The sequence below is a fragment of the Macrobrachium rosenbergii genome, chromosome 16, assembly GCF_040412425.1.
Source record: "Macrobrachium rosenbergii isolate ZJJX-2024 chromosome 16, ASM4041242v1, whole genome shotgun sequence".
In the NCBI taxonomy this organism is placed as follows: Eukaryota; Metazoa; Arthropoda; class Malacostraca; order Decapoda; family Palaemonidae; genus Macrobrachium; species Macrobrachium rosenbergii.
Window position 1 is genome coordinate 48565607 of NC_089756.1, and position 15756 is coordinate 48581362.

The 15756-nt window shown below is 35.1% G+C and overlaps 1 protein-coding gene across 1 annotated transcript in view; it reads right to left on the reverse strand.

Moving 5' to 3' along the window:
• Positions 1-15756, reverse strand: part of LOC136847406 (uncharacterized) — a 70397-nt gene that overhangs the window by 23388 nt on the left and 31253 nt on the right. Inside the window, exon 2 of the mRNA XM_067119045.1 lies at positions 10200-10355. Within this exon, the coding sequence (XP_066975146.1) occupies positions 10200-10247 (48 nt within the window). The 5' untranslated portion in view covers positions 10248-10355. The remainder of the gene's footprint in view (positions 1-10199; positions 10356-15756) is intronic.

Sequence of the window (15756 nt, forward strand, 5' to 3'; positions counted from 1 at the left end):
GTCAATAAAATTGGAGAAAAAAGTATTTTAATCAAAACTACTGGGCATGAAAAGAACAAATTTTACTAACGTTTACACGTCGATAAAAGATAAATACTGTATATAAAGCTTGTATTATGATGAAATCAAGTGAAAATAGAGAAGAATCTGATGATTTTTTTACACAAAAAAAAAAGCCCCAATGCCATCTATTAATGAAAAAAATAAAATTTAGTTCACAATGATACCTATTTAAGTCATATTTCAACTTAAAAACCACATAGTATGACAAAAAATAACCTTGTCCCATATAAATATAGTATCTAGAGATTCATTTATGCTAACTAGAAGCAAAAAAATCACTCTGAATTGAGTTAAATATGGCGAAATAAACTTACCTCGTAATCGCCCTCAGCTGATTTCCAAATCAAAACATTGATTGCTATGTTTGTATTTTATAATACAATAGTAGTAATATGAGAATACATACAATATTATTGAATATAGTGAAGTACAGCATAACTTTTCAAAAGATCCATGGAAAAGATGCATGTTCGTTATATTTGTATTTTATAATATGATACTAATATGTGAATATTACATAGGATAATTTTATATCTCGTGTATGATGCGACCCTTTAAAATTAGCTTCAAAATTAGGTCTTCAAAAGTCGCATGATACGTGAGCATATACAGTGTCTACAAGTGGAAGACAACGTACAGTATAAATAAATTTCATTTGGACATGAAAAAATCATGCGTGAGGCTTCTAAGCTGCTTTTAGTAAAAAAAAAATCATATTTATGTGAATACACCTTACTTTGTTTCTAAATATAAAATGTAATTAACTTGATTTAAAAAATTAGTCACAGCATTTTCCCAAAACTGCTGTGATTTTATTCCCTTACACAAAATATATCTGAAAATATTTTAAGACAGATTTAGCATACCAACATGGAATTTCAGAACTACAATCCCTTTTGACTATAAGTATCTGTTTAGGAGCCCTCTGCAATGCTGCCACTTTTCCAGTCTTGTTAATGTTGTTTTGAACTTGTAACCATTCCTGGGAAGCTGATCAATGGGTCTGGTGATCATTTAAATGATAAATTTAATCGACTGAACTTTATATTTAAAAAAAAAAAAAACAATAAATGCTAATGTTTCAAAGAAACAACATTTTACATATACAAAATTTAAAGATAATAAATATACATAAAACATACCAGAGATAAGGTAAAAACATTCAAATGTATTCACACATAAATACAGTATACAACTATATATTCAAAGGCTACGCATGCATAAGTAGACACACACACTTTCATATACTGTACTGACAAAAAGCTCATAACTGTGTGTTGAATCCCCTACACACATTCACCATTCACCTCAACCTTACACACCAACTCCCTGGATAAAGAAAACTACACTGTTCATTTTAAACACTTGTTAAAATTATCAAAATTACTAATAATTCTTGGCCTCTTCTCTTTCTACTTGAAATAATGGCACTTCTAATTCTTCTTAGCAATCTCTTTCCTGTTTGAAATCACAGTAAATGGTTCCATCACATAATTTTTTTATTCTGGCGATGTAAACTTTGTACTGGACCCCCTTGCTTGCTTTAAATATTCTAAAACACAATAAATAAATCTCTTCACTGTTTAAATAACAGTTGAAAAAATAGGCACTGACATCATTCACTTGGCTTTTTAGAGTTAACATTCATTTGAATGAAGTATACTGTAATCTAATTATTCAAGGGACTGGTAGAGCAGCAGCATTGCTAAATACCTTATAGCCTCATAAAGCAGGTACTAAACATTGGTTTATCTTAGTACCATATTCAGTACTAAACAGGCATGACATTAAAACATAATAGTGCTAGCATTTATAGTAGCTTTTAAAAGGTCTGTGAGTAAAAAGTTGAAGCCTGGTCCAGGTAAGCTTAAATTCCTCAAGTAAGTAAATACAGTAGTCTATATCTTTTATTATAATTACTATTCAGTCTGTATTTATCAATTCATCCAACATATACAATAAAGTAATAAGGTTTAATGTACTAAGATTCAATTATTTCTAGTGTATAAAGGCATAGCACATTAATACAGCAATGCAAGTACTTTCTCCGTATTTATTTCAAGTTCATACTTGGTAAACCTCATTAGCAAACAATCTACGATCATAGTCTGCAAAATCTTGTCAAAATAAGTAGTCTCAAAAATTTTTAATTGTACAGTACATAGCAATGAATCCCATAGAATGACAATAAAAAAACCAGCATATCATGATCAAGAGGCTAAACATATAAAAGCAACAATAGCATAGTGTAACAGTAAATCTGTTGTTACTACAACCTGAAACTTAATAGTAAGGTTGATAATAAAAGCACTTCTACTCTGACATAGAATAGAATATAGAATTTAGGCCAAAGACCATACTGTAAATAAACCTTATATGTTCTCACCAATAAAGACCCACGAGGCAGGCTCTTCACTTTAACTAGGATAAAATCATATAGAAAACAAAATATACTGACTATATAATTATTCTGAGTCTCCAATACACATTATTTCAAGGTTATTAGAAACTTTTAACATTACTAAATACATCTGTGCCCATATATACATTTTTATCTACATAAAAGTTCTATAAACAAACAAGATAGCTTTAAAAATAAAATGAGGGCCCCAGATGCTTCATGCAATTAAGTTTAATTGATTATATTCTCTAGAACTAGATATTCACAAAAATAATTGAAAAGATCATCATTCACCTAAAAATTAGGGCTATCATATGGATTTATTGCAGCTGCACCCATAGTGTCTTGTCTAAATGCATTGCTTTCAGTCAGTGCCTCACTGTGATCCTCATATCTATCAGCTGTTTCAGCCAATGACTCGCTATGATCTTCATATCTGTCACCACTCTCTGATTTAATGCTTTCACCTCCCCCAAGGAGCAAATGATCATCCTTTCCTTCTCTGATTTGTACTATAGGTTCCTCAATGTGCTGTGAGGGTCCCTCCCCCTCATGATCTTCACTTTGTATAATATCATGCATAATGTCATGCATTATATACTGAGTGTCTGAGAGGATTTTAATTTTCAAACTCTTCACTGGATGCTTTTTCATCTTGTGTGTCTTAAGGTTTGTTTTCTGACGAAAAGCTGCAGGGCACTCTAAGCACTTGTAAGGCCTCTCATCTGTGTGAATTTGTTCGTGGGCTTTAAGGTTCGATCGCTGGGCAAAACTTGCACTACATATAGTGCAGACAAAGGGTTTTTCACCAGTGTGAAGTCGCATATGAATTTTTAAGTTTGACATTAAAGTAAACTTAGCACCACACTCCTCACAAATGAAGGGCACAATGGCTTCAAGTTTCTTCTTCCGACCTCTTCTTATTGGGGCACCATCATTAGAATGCAATTTTAACATGTGAGACTTCAGATTGGATTTCTGTGCAAATGCTGATCCACACTCTTCACACACATGTGGCCTTTCACCTGTATGGATCTTCTCATGAGTTTTCAAGTTAGATAGCTGTCTAAAACTTCCACCACACTGATCACAAGTGTAAGGTCTTTCATCAGTATGAATTCTCTTGTGGTTTCTTAGGTGTGTTGACTGAACAAATGTTGCACCACATTCCTCACAACTAAATGGGCGCTCACCAGTGTGAATCAACTTATGACTTTTCAGGTTAGATTGCTGCGAAAATCTTGTGAAACATATATCACACTCATAAGGCTTTTCTCCTGTATGAATTTTTTGATGTGTACGTAGATTTGATATCTGTGTAAAAGTGGCACTACACTCTTCACATGTATATGGTCGCTCTCCAGTGTGTATGCGTAAATGTGTTTTGAGATTGGATTGTTGCGTGAATGTGGCTTGACATAAATCACATGAGAAAGGTTTCTCTCCAGTATGACGCCATGCATGATTTTTGAGTTGAGTACCATTCTTAAATTCCAGCTCACAAATATCACACTTATAAGCTTTGAGTTGCCTACCTTTCATGAGTTTAGGCCTTTCCAAGGATCCAGCCTGTGATGAGGTTGCCCTGGTCAAGAGATCAAGATTCAAATGACTACCAGGGTCTGCACTTCCTGTTCTTGATTGACCTTCTCTACTGTACAGGTCTACATCTGGGCAACTACTGTTAAAACTAATACTCTCCTGTACTTGATCCCCACTAGAGGGACTTCCTTCTCCTCTAATCACCTGAGGAGAATCTCCAACAGTACTCTGTGGATGAGACAATCCTTCCCTTCGTCCAGATGAATCATCATAATACGGGCGTTTGAAATTTCCTGTAATTCCATCACCATATTGCTCATAGGCTGACGTAAATGGCCCCTGAAACAGGTGTGGACCACCAATAGATATTGGTGGACACTTTGCTTTGGGAGAAACTGAAGGTGGTTGTGATACACCACTGACAACACCTCCAGAATATGCACTTTTCTCATAGCTCAGAGGCTCACCTTCAACTTTATTGGATGGAGACCTGGTAATGTTATAGGATAGTTCTGCCAGTCCCCTGGGAGCATCAGAATCAATCTGAGATGGTTCAGAATTAATCTGTGGTGTTAGATTAATTGGATTATATATGTCTCTACCTGCAGGAAGATGACCATCTGCTACACCATGAGGCCTAGTACTTATACCATGTCGGTTCCCCGCTACCACAGGGAGCCCATCAGGTGGTGATTTGTGAGTATCTGTTACTGATGACTGTGACTCTATTGGCGGTCGTCCAGCAGGGGCCCCATATGGAACGGTGGAAGATTCTAGTTCACTGGCAGCAAGTCGATAAGCTTCAGTCATGTAACGGTGCGCTTCCTGTGATGGAGTTGCAAGAAGTTTTCCAGGTGGAAACATGATATTGTGCCCCAATGACATAAGAGGTGCTCCTTGTCCAACATAGCCTGATCCAGGACTGGATGCAATAGGGTACTGGGGATTCACACGAAGCTGATTACCAGGAGCACTTAGCTCTGATCGGATGACAGAAGGAAATAATGCACGACCATCAACAGGCTCTGAAGGCGTACTACTACGACTTCCTCCCCCAACCTGAAATATATATCACCACACTTAAAACAAAAATACTTAAAAAAAAATAAGAAAATATATTTCAATATAATGCTTAATGGAGACACTAAGAGCAGTATACATCTATTGAAAATTAAGAAAACGTACGGGGAAGTAACAGCAGATTTCAAAATAACTAACATAACTTGACATAGCCTACACTAGCAGCATACTGTAGAAAAAGCAAATGAAGAGAAATCTTTCGAGCTCTGGAAAAGGAATGTCAGGGGAGACAATACATATGTATAGCAGAAGAATGGGAGACAAAAATGCTGGTGGCTATGATGATTTAAAAGGAATGGAATCAGAATCTCAACGTAGCAAATATCAGTAAGGCAAGTCAGGGAAACGTAAAAAGATATTAAAGGGGCAAAGTTGATAAAAGGTGAAAATTGAGATTTAAAGTTGGGGAGGAAGGAACAGCTGAGAGACTATTTGTAAATTTTCTGAAATGACAGAATGCATACAAATTTGAAGATGCTGGCATGACAATGGAACCAATAAAGAATGAGACATCTACAGAGGTCAAGATGTGAATTTGAAAGTTAGAAAGTGGCAAAGTCCTAGGACCATCAACAATTTGCCAGAAGCACATAAGAGCTAATAATTGTTGGGGTGAACACAGTATATTAAAACATGATAAAAGGAAGAAATAGGGCCAAAAGTGTGTAAAAAATAGGAAGAAATAGGACCAAAAGAGTGGAAAAAATAAAGTATGAAATTTACATAAAAGAGAAATGAGGACATACTACAGCATAAAAACTTATAGGATCAAGACTGCCTGAGCATGCCATGACAACTCTAAAGGTGATACAGAAAGAAAATTAATATATGATCTACAGTACTGAAAAGGCAGTCACAGGTGTATTAAAACAATTTGAGATAAATGTCAATATCCATAAAGGATCAACTTTAAGGACTTTGCTGATCAACACAGCCATGGAGAAAACTACAAGTAGTGCAGAATGGAGGTCCCAGTATTAACAGCAAACCAGATTAAGATATTTTAGAAATGTTTATAAGCTGCAAGAGTGGAAGGGAGAGGAGAGGACTGAAAACCAGTGTGAACAAACAGCATATGGTAAATGAAAAAGCAGCAAAAAAGTACAAAAAGGAAAGTGGTCATGTGGATGCTAGTGAAGAGATGTGGGGGTGAATGTAATGGGTGATGTCACAAGTGTGAACAGATAAAGAGGGATGTGGAGCACCATGTTGCAGTAGACAGGGAGGCCTTAAAATAGGTACACAAAACATTTTCAATTACATAGGGGTCAACCTGGATTAAGCAGCAGATATTGAGAGCAATATCTACAATACATGTATAACACATACTACTATGAAGCAGAGGCATGGGCACTTTTAGAGAAAACTGAGTTTGATTTGGAAAGGGGTGACTGCATAATGTGAAGATAAATGGCTGAAAGTGTGGTGGGAAGATCATACTACAAATGAGAAAGTTGGTGAGAGATGATGTTTCCAGTGACTGGAAAATATACTGAGAGCTAAAAGATGGAGACAGGTTCGACATGCAATGCTAGGGGACAAACAACAGTTAATAACAAAGGTATTAGATAAGGATGTAGCCAGATGATGATCAGTAGGAAGGCCCAAAAAATCAAAGAATAGGGCAGTGGTGATGATTTAGATCAGATAGGAATTCAGGCAGGTAACCCAGAGGAGAATGAACAACTTTTAAAGGCGTTTTACTAGTCCTTTTCTTAAAGGTAATAAGGTAGTGACAAAAATAAGAACCTACAGTGATGTTAACCTGTCATCTACAAGTTAACATGGCATATTTGCCTTAAAAAGAAAATGCTGGAAAAATGATAGATAGGAAAAAGGAAGAATGGATACAGATATGCCTTTACACCAAAAGCAATTGGAAGAATGAAACTGCAACTGGACCTTTTAAATTTTCAAAATAAAAGTGTATTCTTGGGCTAGAGTAAGTTTTTTTGGAAAAGACTCCAACTGCAATGTTCATCAAAACAGATCAGTTCATGTGGTCAAAGAAAACCCACAGAAAATAAGCTTTGCAAGCACACAGCAGTGCAATGTTCATGGAAGAGGATTGGAAAACATTGCAACCTGTTACAATTTACTATCTGCTGTCAAAATAAAAGGCCTAAAGGAAAAATAAAAATGAAACTATAAAACTAATGGGTAAGCTTCAAGAAGCGTGAGAACTGATGTTAAAAGACTGCCTTGAAACAAAGATTTTCCTCTTTGACAACATCAACGCACAAGACATCAACCAATGTGCTAATACAACAAAGACATGACAAATGACAATTTAAGCCTCCTAACATAAGTTATGCTTCTTGAAACAGACCCTCACAAGGAAAAATTAGCTTACCTTTACTTGGTTAAACTGAGCCAGATGATTAGCACTAAGTATGTCTTCAGGTGCATGGGAGTTTAAAAAAAAATTGCCTCTTCCATACATCGCAGACACCAAAAATTTTGGATAGGAAAAAATTATAAGCGTTCCGTCAGTTCTGATTACAGTAAATTTTGCATGGCATAACGATAACTGCTTTGTGACAGCGGTAAAACAGCGCAGTTGTTCCCTCCCTGGGTCTGTTTCACGAAGCCATCACACATTTGCCGCGCATTCACATCAACGTAGAAAGAAAATGCATTGGTGTGTTACATTTTATGCATAAAAATACAAAACCCATTGTCACAACACATTTTTTGCTACAAGACTTTTACTCTCAAGAGCAAAAGGCTATTCTGATTACCACCCTAAGGTGATACAGCAACTATAAATTAACTACTCTGGCCTTGCCCACATTTCCAATTAATAAAAATCTCCATTATTACACGGTGGATTTATCCATATATCATGCAGTCCATTCAGTTCAGTCCTTACCTCTTGGAAGACTTATTTAACCACTCAGAAGTAAATGACAATCACTCGTCTTTCACATATTAATTCATGTTACTGTAATTTGATATACAGTACATTAAAATAATCACACCTTCAGCTGATCAAGATACTTTACAAATAAATTTTATATGAGAAAACTGTGATATAATTAAAAGAATAAACTTCTGATTAGAATGAGTCTTCCCTGAAGTAACAAAACATATTCATTTTCAAATTTACAAAGAGACACTTTTACATCCTGCTCAAGGTTCATTTTTCCCAAACCTGAAATGTAAATCTAACACCAAAATCAAGATGATGCATAAGTACAGAGAACATTCAAGTCTGCTAATCTACATTAAAAATTAATCAATCATCCATGTAAAATCTGTATGGACCAAAATTTAATGTACACCTTAATATTCAGTAAAACATATACCCTACCAGCCACATACTGTACTAAATTTTTGTTGTCACACCTAAGCCTATTTTGTGCTGAATACACTTATAACAAACAAAATTAAGAATCAAACAAGTTCAAAGTTCTTGCAATTGCTGTGTACACAAGGGATATTTCATTGATTTATTATTATTCTTAGAAATGCCAAGCCAGTAAAAATTAATTTAAAGCATTCTATACAAGGAGTGAAATAATGCTGAAAAAGTATATGAATGAATGAGATATTGGAAATGTCAAGTATCTTTTCAATGCAAAATTGGGAATGAGAGAAGAATATTTCAGTTCATGGAATTTACTGGCTTCTCTCATTAAGTATATAAGATAAATTACAATCCAGAATCACTTCTAAGGGTCCAAAAAATCACAAATGTGTATCCTTACAGCATTAATCACTGTTATTCAGTTATGGGTACATTTAAAACCCCTTGACTACATACTCTACACATACTAATTTTTGTAAATGTCACCAAATATTACTGTACTCTTATCTCCTCTTGGTGTACTGTTTACTGTCAGAAACAAGTAAATTTGGTACCGAGGAATGACAAAAATAAAACAGATCACAGTGCACTTTATAAGATGCTTCTTTAAGCTTTACAAGCTGCTCAGTTTGTAGGAACAAAATTCAGCCAAGGAATACATGCTAACAACTTGCCTGATATTACGGTATTTTAATAAAATAATGTCATTGGCAACTGACAGCAACAAGAAATGCAAGCACTCAAGTTGAACAGCTTATTACTCTGATTTACAAGTCATCAGCAATGTAAAACTGCAATAAAGCCAGAACACCAGGTTGATATAATACCAGAAACATCAGAGGTCAACCCCCAAAACGCTACAAATGTGCCTGGTTGACTTGCTCTTAGTCCATGGCCTTGTCACAGACAAAATGCTCCTTAATATTCTTTTTTTAATTACAGTACTTGTTCTCCAGTTTCAGTACTGGAATACCTTCACTACAGAAAGCACTCAATGATGGTTTTGTTAACTTTTCCACATCAAATTTTTATTCCATACAGGTTTATAGCATATACCAGTTTATTGCTTTACTATTCACTGATGTACACTCCAGCTAAAAAAGAAAAAAGCACTGACTCATTTGCAGTACTTAAGGTATGCAGATGCAAAAAATTTAAAAGGTGGCTGCAGGTACAACCAAATGTGCAATGTACTCTAAATACTCATTTTGCCAAATTCAAAAAATAATGTCAACCAAATAAAAACTCCAACTGAAAATATTTTGGAAAGCTTCACTGTGTATTGCCTAAATACCTTCACTATTGTACTCAGGCACTTGACAGTTATAAGATAATCATATTATATGCTTATTCTGCCATGAAAAACCAAAGAACATAATGCATGGACACGTAAAAAGTATCCACTATAATAAATGCATGCAGGGATACTAAAAATACATGATAACCTAACCAAATGTTCTCTCCTTTAGGAAAAATCTGAATATTCACAAACAATTTTACCCTGTGCCTACAGCGAACTGCTGAAGCCAAGAGGTTTCAGTAGTTTTTCATAGTTCTCATTTAGCAAATTTAATAATCCATTCTGTTATATAAATAATAAAATCAACCTTCCAAAAACCAACATACAGTAATTAGTAAAGTGATTTTCAATTTAGAAAAACATAAAACCCCGATATTTTGTAGATTTTACAAGAGACAGTCTCTCTCAACATTCCTTTATATAGTTCAGCCAAGCCCTTCAAAATAATACTGTACATTAAAGCATGGATAATCATAGCAAAAATTTATATGGCACTTGCTTACCATCTCGGGGTCTTGCCCAGTTTTCAGGTCGTGGAAGCGATGGAACATGGTGCACTACAATGGTTTGGAGTTCCCCGCGTAGTGATGGTCGCGGAGCTCACGTCTTCTCCAGAGATTAGGTCACAGCCAACATGCGCTGCGCCACTGTAGTCAAGCCTGCATAATAAAAAAAAAAAAAAAAGGGTTTATATAATAACACACTTCATAATCTTCACTGTAAAGTTTCCTAAAGCAGGTTTGTATGGTCTAATGAAACATAATGAATCATGACATGCGCTACTTTTAAGTTTAGATTTATATTACAGGCAGTCGCCGGTTAATGGTGATCCGGTTTTACAGGGCTTGTCTAGCAATGAAAATCAGCAATTTTCGACGCCGAAAATCACCGATTTCCTCTTACTGGCACCGATATATACCTAACAGAGGCACCAATAACCGAAAATCAGCACTTTTCAGCGCCAATAAACCCCGAAAATTGCGTATTTTTGGTTATCATCATACCCTCAGAGCGGAACCCCCACCAATAACCGGGGACTGTCTGTATCGGTATATTAAAAGGTAAGCAAAAAACTTTTATGGAAGTTTAAATACAAATATAATGGGATACGCATACAAACACGAGGAAATGGATCAAGCAAAAGAAAAAAAATTGAAAAGTTCAACTTAAAGTAGAACTACAAATGGAAAAAAATGGACCAAAGTTAAAAAAAAAAAAAAGTGACAAATCTGGAGTTTAACCCTTAAACGCCGAGCCTCTATTTACAAAAGTGTCTGCCGTATGTCGGCAGCGTTTGGGAGATAGCGCCGAAGCAGAAAAAATTTTTTTTTCAAAAAATCACAGCACACTTAGTTTTCAAGATTAAGAGTTCATTTTTGGCTCCTTTTTTTGTCATTGCCTGAAGTTCAGTATGCAACCATTAGAAATGAAAAAAATATCATTATCATATATAAATACTGAAATATATGACAGCGCAAAAAAAAATTTCATATATAATCGTATACAAATCGAGCTGCAAGCAAAACAGTTAAAGCTAATGAGTTATTTTTTTTCTTTGTATCGTACACTAAATTGCGATGATTTTGGTATATAGCAAATTGTAAAACGATCAAAGCAACACAGAGAAAATATTATCACAAAATGATGCATGAATTCGTAACGCGCGAACATAAAAAAAAGTTTTTTCAAAAATTTATCATAAATCGAAATAGTGTGCTAGAGACTTCTTGTTTGTTGCAAAATGAAGGTAATTGATTGAATATTACTAGACTGTAAGTGTTTTAGCTTACAATTGCAGTTTTCGACCATTTCGGTCGAGTTAAAGTTGAACAAAGGTCGAATTTTTTCTATTTATCGTGATTTATATGAAAATATTTCAAAACTGCTAAAAGCTATAACCATGAGTTATTCTTTGTTGTATTCTACATGAAATTACACACATTTTCATATATAAAACTTTATGTAACGACTAATATAAAATGGTGCAAACATTACAACCAAGTGACGAAAGAATTTCTGAGATGTTCGGCCGAGTTACCGCGCGCGGACGTAAGGAAAAAGTTTTTTTCAAAAATTCACCATAAATCGAAATAGTGTGCTAGAGACTTCCAATCTGTTGCAAAATGGAGGTAAATGATTGAATATTACTAGAATGTAAGCGTTTTAGCTTACAATTGTGTTTTTCGACCATTTCGGTCAAGTCAAATTTGACCGAAGGTTGAAATTTTGGCACTTATCGTGATTTATATGAAAATATTTCCAAACTGATAAAAGCTACAACCATGGGTTGTTTTTTGTTGTATTTTACATGAAATTGCACACATTTTCATATATAAAACTTTATGTAATGGCTAATATAAAACGGTGCAAAAATTACAACAAAATGACGAAAGAGTTTCTGAATTTTCGGCCGAGTTACCGCGTGGACATAAGGAAAAAGTTTTTTTCAAAAATTCACCATAAATCGAAATATTGTGCTAGACACTTCCAATTTGTTGCAAAATGAAGGTAAATGATTGAATATTACTAGAATGTAAGAATTTTAGCTTACAATTGCGTTTTTCGACCATTTCGGTCGAGTCAAAGTTGACCGAAGATTGAAATTTTTTGTAGTCGATGTACGGTACGTCCACTCGTCACCCGACAGACAATTTTAGTCGACTTACAAAACGTCCACTTGGCGTTTAAGGGTTAACATTGGAACCTGACCTTACGGCAAGTTAAAGTATGTGAATTTTTTGTCATTCTTGACAAATGTGCAAAACTCAGACATTACAAGTACTCTTCATAAAGTATGAGAACAGAACCCCATTCGTTGTTGTTGTTGTTTCAGATTTAGCTGGCCTTGTGCCAACATGGGCTCTTGCTCCTAGAGCAGCCCGCAACTCTATTTTGATGATGAGTCTGTGAGATGGGTAGGTTAACCCCATTCAGTCATCAAGTTTTTGTAGTCCTGTCTGTTTCTGAACCAGAGCTGTGATACGCAACACTGTATTTTACTGTGTACACTGTCTGGGAATTTATTTAACATGCCATGAGACTCATCATGGTGTCATTTAAACTAAAATATATTTATAAAAGAAAAAAATAATGTTCAAAATCACGATAAAATTATGTGATAAATTTTTGTAAACACATCACAGCTGACAGTGGTTGGATTTATGTACACACAGGGGTTCAATGCTATATAAATAAAAATATTAATTCTACAGAAAGACTCATGTATTATGGCCTGATCTGGTTTAAACATCTCGCAGCCCTAGGACATATAAACTGCACTGTGCAAGGCAAAGTGCCCATGAGAGAGTTCCATGGATAGCAGTGACTCAAAAGACACCTTTAAAAACTGTCAATCATTTATTTGAATCTATTCTTGAACTGACCAGTAGTGGTACTATTCGGCAGATAATCTGTTCCAAAATGAGGCTATTGAGTAGGAGAAGCCCCTACAGTGGCTGATGTCGACTTTCTAGTACCAAATTCCCTCCCTTGGATCTAGTCTGGTCATTATTTATGTAAATATAATGTATTCCTGTAGCCTTTATTACATACACCTTTCACATACTGAGGCATTCAATCCTACTGTGATATTCAGTGTCTGATTTCTGGTTGCTCTTACCTACAGCTGAAAATCTATCACTGTTCACCTAAGATAGAGACCATGGGCATACCACTCCAATTGGAACGTAACTAAGGTATTGCATATGGTTAGTATTGTCTCCTTTTTGCATGCAGTTAATTGATGTTTTCTTGGCTTTTATTCCCACTTTATACATTACTTATAAGGTTGTGAAGTTATTAATGATAATTGCTCCTAGACTGTCCTCTTGGTGGGAAGTCAAACTCAATCCCCTTGCCAAGTTTGTAATACTTGGCATTCTTGTTTATACAGTATTGTATACTAACATTCTTGTTTATACAGTATTGTATACTAACATTCTTGTTTATACAGTATTGTATACTAAAAGTGAAAACTGTCTAACTTTTTGTTATTGACCACACACCTATTTTTCCTGTCTTCTAGCAAGTTTTATCACTTTATAATTGTAAGCAATAGTAAAAAAACTCCTAACCCTTTTGTAGCCACATCCAACCTATGATGCACAATAATGGCATAGGGGGAGTGCTGTATCATATAATCATCCTCTTGCACCAAGATATTTGAACAAATTTTATGGGAAAACATTCAGATCACTTGAATAAGCCAGAAATTACTATATGGCAACTAACAACACTCACACCTCAGCTCAAGATATGAGGGAGAATACAGTAATAACCCGAACTTGCGCGATTCGAGTTGTGCGAATTCTCAGATATGCAAACTTTTCATTTGAACCTAACTAATTATCATACACGAGTTTTTCACAGACATGCGAACGTTTGCGTATACTGAGAAACCCTGCAAAAGGGTTTATGTTTATTTTTTTATGTAATTTATAAGTTTTCAAGCTTTAATGAATTACATTGAATAATAAAAGTAATAATATCTCTCTCTCTCTCTGGCAGCCATAAAAAATTTCTCTCTCAAGTAAGGACAACTGTTATCCCTCACTCACTATTTCTCTCCCGTTCGTAGTTAGCGGAACCTACGTATTACTGTCTCTCTGTATATCTTTAACTGTACAGTAGATCATTTTAAACTGATCTAATTTTACCTGTACCATATACAAACTGTAAATGCGCCGTTCTAAAACATAGAGACATAGAGCATTTCAGAACAAAGAGAAAGAGACAAAATAAAGAAGTTTTTAAAAACGAGGTTGAGAAGACTTCTAAAAATAGGCCGGTGGAATGAATAGTATACTAATCTTCACACTCTCCTATATTCTTACATTAACCATTTACAGTATTTCACTTTTTAAGGGTAATGTACTAAGCTAACTTTAATTTCATTTAAAAGTTAGTTTAATACTGAATTTCCATCTTTTGATATCCAACGTAAGAATACACTAAACGCCCCGTATTCGCGTTCTCACGATTCGCGGACTCACGCATTCACGGGTTTCTCTGTAGAACATATCTACCCATTATTCGCGGAAAATTTGCCCATTTGTGGTATTTTTCACTGAGAAATATTCACTAATTACTGTATTTTCATATAATTTTCATGAATAAATGCACTTTTTGTGATAAAATTATTAAAATACGCAGGTGTAAGCATTTTTACAGGGTTCTTCTTGTGTTTAAACTATCAAAATGGGCAGTTCTGAGTGTTTTTAAGAGGGGTTTTAAGTATTCACGGATTTTAGCTATTCGCGGGGGGGTGTGGTACGCATCCCCTGCGAATACGGGGGGTTCACTGTAATCTCTCTCTCTCACGCGGATTTTAGCTATTCGCGGGGGGGGGGGGGAGGGGGTGGTGGTACACATCCCCTGCGAATACGGGGGGTTCACTGTAACCTCTCTCTCTCTCTCTCTCTCTCCGTAATAATTCATAAATAATTTAACTTGATATTTCAAGTAAAGACAGCATCTCGCGCTCTCTCTCTCTCTCTCTCTCTCTCTCTCTCTCTCTCTCTCTCTCTCTCTCATTCATAGTTAGTGCTCACACATTTTTACAACTTATTTCTCTGTATGCCATTACCTGTACAGTAGATAGTTTAAATTGATCTAATTTTACCTGTACCATCTACGAAGTGTAAATGCACTAGTGTGGCAAATACGTTCTAAAACACAGAGACATAATAACTAAGAGTTGTATTAGTCAAAATAAAAAACACTGTTTGTTCGTGAAAAAGCATTTTAGAACAAAGAGAAAGAGATGTAGAATAAAGAAGTTATTAAAAAGAGGTTGAGAAGACTTCCAAAAATAGATCGGTCGGAAGGGGAGAGAGACAAATTCTCTTCCAACTCTCTATTTTTATGTCAACCATTTATTTTTAAGGGTAATGTACTAAGCTAACTTTTAAATGAAATTACAGTAACTTTAATTTCATTTAAAAGTAAACTTAATAATTTGGGAGCATGATTAGGGTCATATTTAGTGTTTAAACTTTAGAAATATGTATTTATTAGCACCTTTAGAGACCATGCCAAACTTACACGAAAATTCACCTTGCG